We start from the raw sequence: 2857 nt of genomic DNA on the forward strand, positions 1-2857 counted from the left end.
AGGGCCGAGCGGGCCCCCCCCGCCTGCCCCCCTGGCCAGTACCCCTGTGAGGCGGGCAGCGGCCTCTGTTACACACCCGCCGACCGCTGCAACAATCAGAAAAGCTGCCCCGACGGCGCTGACGAGAAGAGCTGCTTCTCCTGCCAGCCGGGCACCTTCCACTGTGGCACCAACCTGTGCATCTTCGAGACGTGGCGCTGTGACGGCCAGGAGGACTGCCAGGACGGCAGCGACGAGCATGGCTGCCTGGCGGCCGTGCCCCGCAAGGTCATCACCGCCGCGCTCATCGGCAGCCTGGTCTGCGGCCTGCTACTCGTCATTGCCCTGGGCTGCGCCTTCCAGCTCTACGCCCTGCGCACGCAGGAGTACAGGTGGGCGGCGGGGCCAGGGCCTCGCTCTCCTGCCGTCTCTGGAGCGAGGCCCTGGGCTACCTGTTCGTACAGCCACACGGGGCTTCTCGGGTCTGGGCACCCCGGGAGGTCCGGCTGGAAGGACGGGGTCCCACGTCCTGCCGCGGAGCCCCCGTGGGAGGCGGGAAGTGGGGGGTCCCCACAGCCCCACCATGCTGCCCTTCTGCCCTTGCTTTCAGGGCCTTTGAGACCCAGATGACACGCCTGGAGGCTGAGTTTGTGCGGCGAGAGGCACCCCCGTCCTATGGGCAGCTCATTGCACAGGGCCTCATTCCACCTGTGGAGGACTTTCCCGTCTACAGTGCGTCACAGGTGAGCCAGAGGGCGTGAGACCCCACCAGCCAGACCCCGGAAAACACCCAAGACAGGGAGGCCGAGGGGCCAGGTCGGACAGCGTGCAGCCAGGCTGCTCCAGGGGTCGAGGGAGGTGGGAGATGAGGCCTGGACAGGGTGACATAGCAGGCCATGGCCGGGGAGGGGACAAGCTGGTCTCTGGGCCCTCGGGGGTCGTGCTGACCTCTGCCCCCTCAGCCGCCGCCCCACCCTCCAGGCCTCGGTGCTACAGAACCTTCGCACGGCCATGCGGCGACAGATGCGCCGGCACGCCTCCCGCCGCGGGCCCTCCCGCCGCCGCCTCGGCCGCCTCTGGAACCGGCTCTTTCACCGGCCGCGGGCACCGCGCGGACAGATCCCGCTGCTGACGGCTGCGCGCACCTCACAGACGGTGCTGGGCGATGGGCTTCTCCAGCCGGCACCCGGGGCTGGCCTAGACCCCCCGGCACCCCTAACAGACACAGGCAGCCCAGGGGCAGCCGGGGAGGGGCCCCCCGGCGCCCCTAGCCACGCACCGGAGGTGGGGCCTTCTGTGCCGCCCCCCTCGGGCCTGCGGGACCCAGAGGCCAGGCCAGTGCACAAGGACAGAAAGGCTGGCAGGGACCCTCTGGTGGACAACCCAGCCCCTGTGGACATGCCTCGGGAGGCCTGCTCGGCCCAGGGCCCTCACGCCCCGGCCCCCACTGCCGGCAGCACCCTAGGCCCCCACCCACCAGAGCCACTGGGTGTCTGCAGGAGCCCCCCGCCACCCTGCTCCCCAACGTTGGAGGCCAGTGACGACGAGGCCCTGCTGGTCTGCTGACCCGCCAGACACGCTGATGACCGCCACAGCCCCGCTTTGTAACCAGGGAATACACAGTCGTTTCTACCCTGCCTCCCGTGTCCTTCTTTCTTACGGAGAGGCCCACCCAGAAGCACAGCCAGCTTCCTGCATCAGCGCCCTGGCCCCCCTGCTGGGCGTGGTGGGCAGGGCACTGTGGGGGGTTGAATGTGGGGCGAGGGTGGAGTGATGAGCCCGCCCTCTGCAGGGCCCCAGGGTACACAAGATACCTTGGGGCCCATGCCTACCTCCCCTGACTCTATTCTGGGAATCCTTTTCCAGAGAAGCGGGAGGGCCAGGGCAGGGCTCCCTGGAATGTTTCCCGTGGCTTCTCCCTTTATGCATCCAGTGGGGCACCAGAGCTGTCCCTGGACTGAACAGGGACATGGGTACATCAGACCTAGTCCATGGTGGGCGCTCTGGTGGCACTGAACCCTCCTTCGTCCTCGCAGCAGGCCCCGGAGGAGCTGGGCTAGGAGGCTTCTGCCCCCAACCTCATGCTTGTGGGGTCAGCGCGGGCCTGGCCAGGTTGATGCCCTTTGCCCTCTGGCTGAGGGGTCAATCTCCCAGGCAGTACTGCGGGGCTGGGAAAGTGGGCACAGGGTAGAGAAAGCCCATGGGGTCTCTTGCAGGTCCTGAGGCCCCCGGAAGATGTTACTTGATGCTTTCTCAGGGGGCGGAGGCTGAGGCACCAGTTGCCAGCAGGCAAATCCATCCTGTCCTGTCTCAAAGCCTCAGTTTTCCCACCTGTAAACCAGGGCCAGGCCGTGGGCTTTGAAGTCCTGACACTCACTCCGTGGGGATTTATGGGAAGAAAGGCAGTTCCAGTGGGAATCCCGGGCTCTCCTTGGTGACTGAGCCTCCAGCGGGTGTTGAATGGCCTGGGGGAGGGGCACACCCAGCGGCTTCCCAATTCTCCATGTCCCTTTGGGGCAGGGGCGGCTCCGGACCCCATGGTGCCAGCCCCGGAGTGGGAGTGCCTGGCTGAAGCGGCAGAGCCCCCGAATGCCAAGGGCCTCCTCCTGGGCCGGCCGGGCCCCCTTCTCCAGCCAGCTCCACGCGTGCCCCCCACCGAGGGGTGCCCACCACCGGGAGGTGCCCACCAGGGACTCACCTGAGACAGGTACACCACCAGCCCTGTTTTATTCGTAGACCTTTCCAGGAAAAGCTAGCAGGGTAGCGCTGACAGGGGACCCAGTCCCACATCTTCAGGGCTCCTTACCACAGCCCTCTAAGAGTCGGATCTCTTTTTTTCCCCAGGAAAAAAAATTTTTTTTTTTTTTTTTTTTTTTTT

At 66.4% G+C, this 2857-nt stretch overlaps 2 protein-coding genes across 2 annotated transcripts in view; both read left to right on the forward strand.

Moving 5' to 3' along the window:
• The window catches only part of LOC103083391 (low-density lipoprotein receptor-related protein 3), a 9930-nt gene extending 8385 nt beyond the window's left edge, over positions 1 to 1545 (forward strand). The window contains exons 5-7 of the mRNA XM_007470947.1: positions 18 to 371; positions 590 to 722; positions 961 to 1545. Of these exons, the coding sequence (XP_007471009.1) occupies positions 18 to 371; positions 590 to 722; positions 961 to 1545 (1072 nt within the window). The remainder of the gene's footprint in view (positions 1 to 17; positions 372 to 589; positions 723 to 960) is intronic.
• Positions 1546 to 2516: 971 nt separating this feature from the next.
• The window catches only part of LOC103075985 (low-density lipoprotein receptor-related protein 3-like), a 2224-nt gene continuing 1883 nt past the window's right edge, over positions 2517 to 2857 (forward strand). Inside the window, exon 1 of the mRNA XM_007471091.1 lies at positions 2517 to 2641. Within this exon, the coding sequence (XP_007471153.1) occupies positions 2517 to 2641 (125 nt within the window). The remainder of the gene's footprint in view (positions 2642 to 2857) is intronic.

The sequence above is a fragment of the Lipotes vexillifer genome, unplaced genomic scaffold (genome assembly GCF_000442215.2).
Source record: "Lipotes vexillifer unplaced genomic scaffold, Lipotes_vexillifer_v1.1 scaffold182, whole genome shotgun sequence".
Lineage (NCBI taxonomy): Eukaryota > Metazoa > Chordata > Mammalia > Artiodactyla > Lipotidae > Lipotes > Lipotes vexillifer.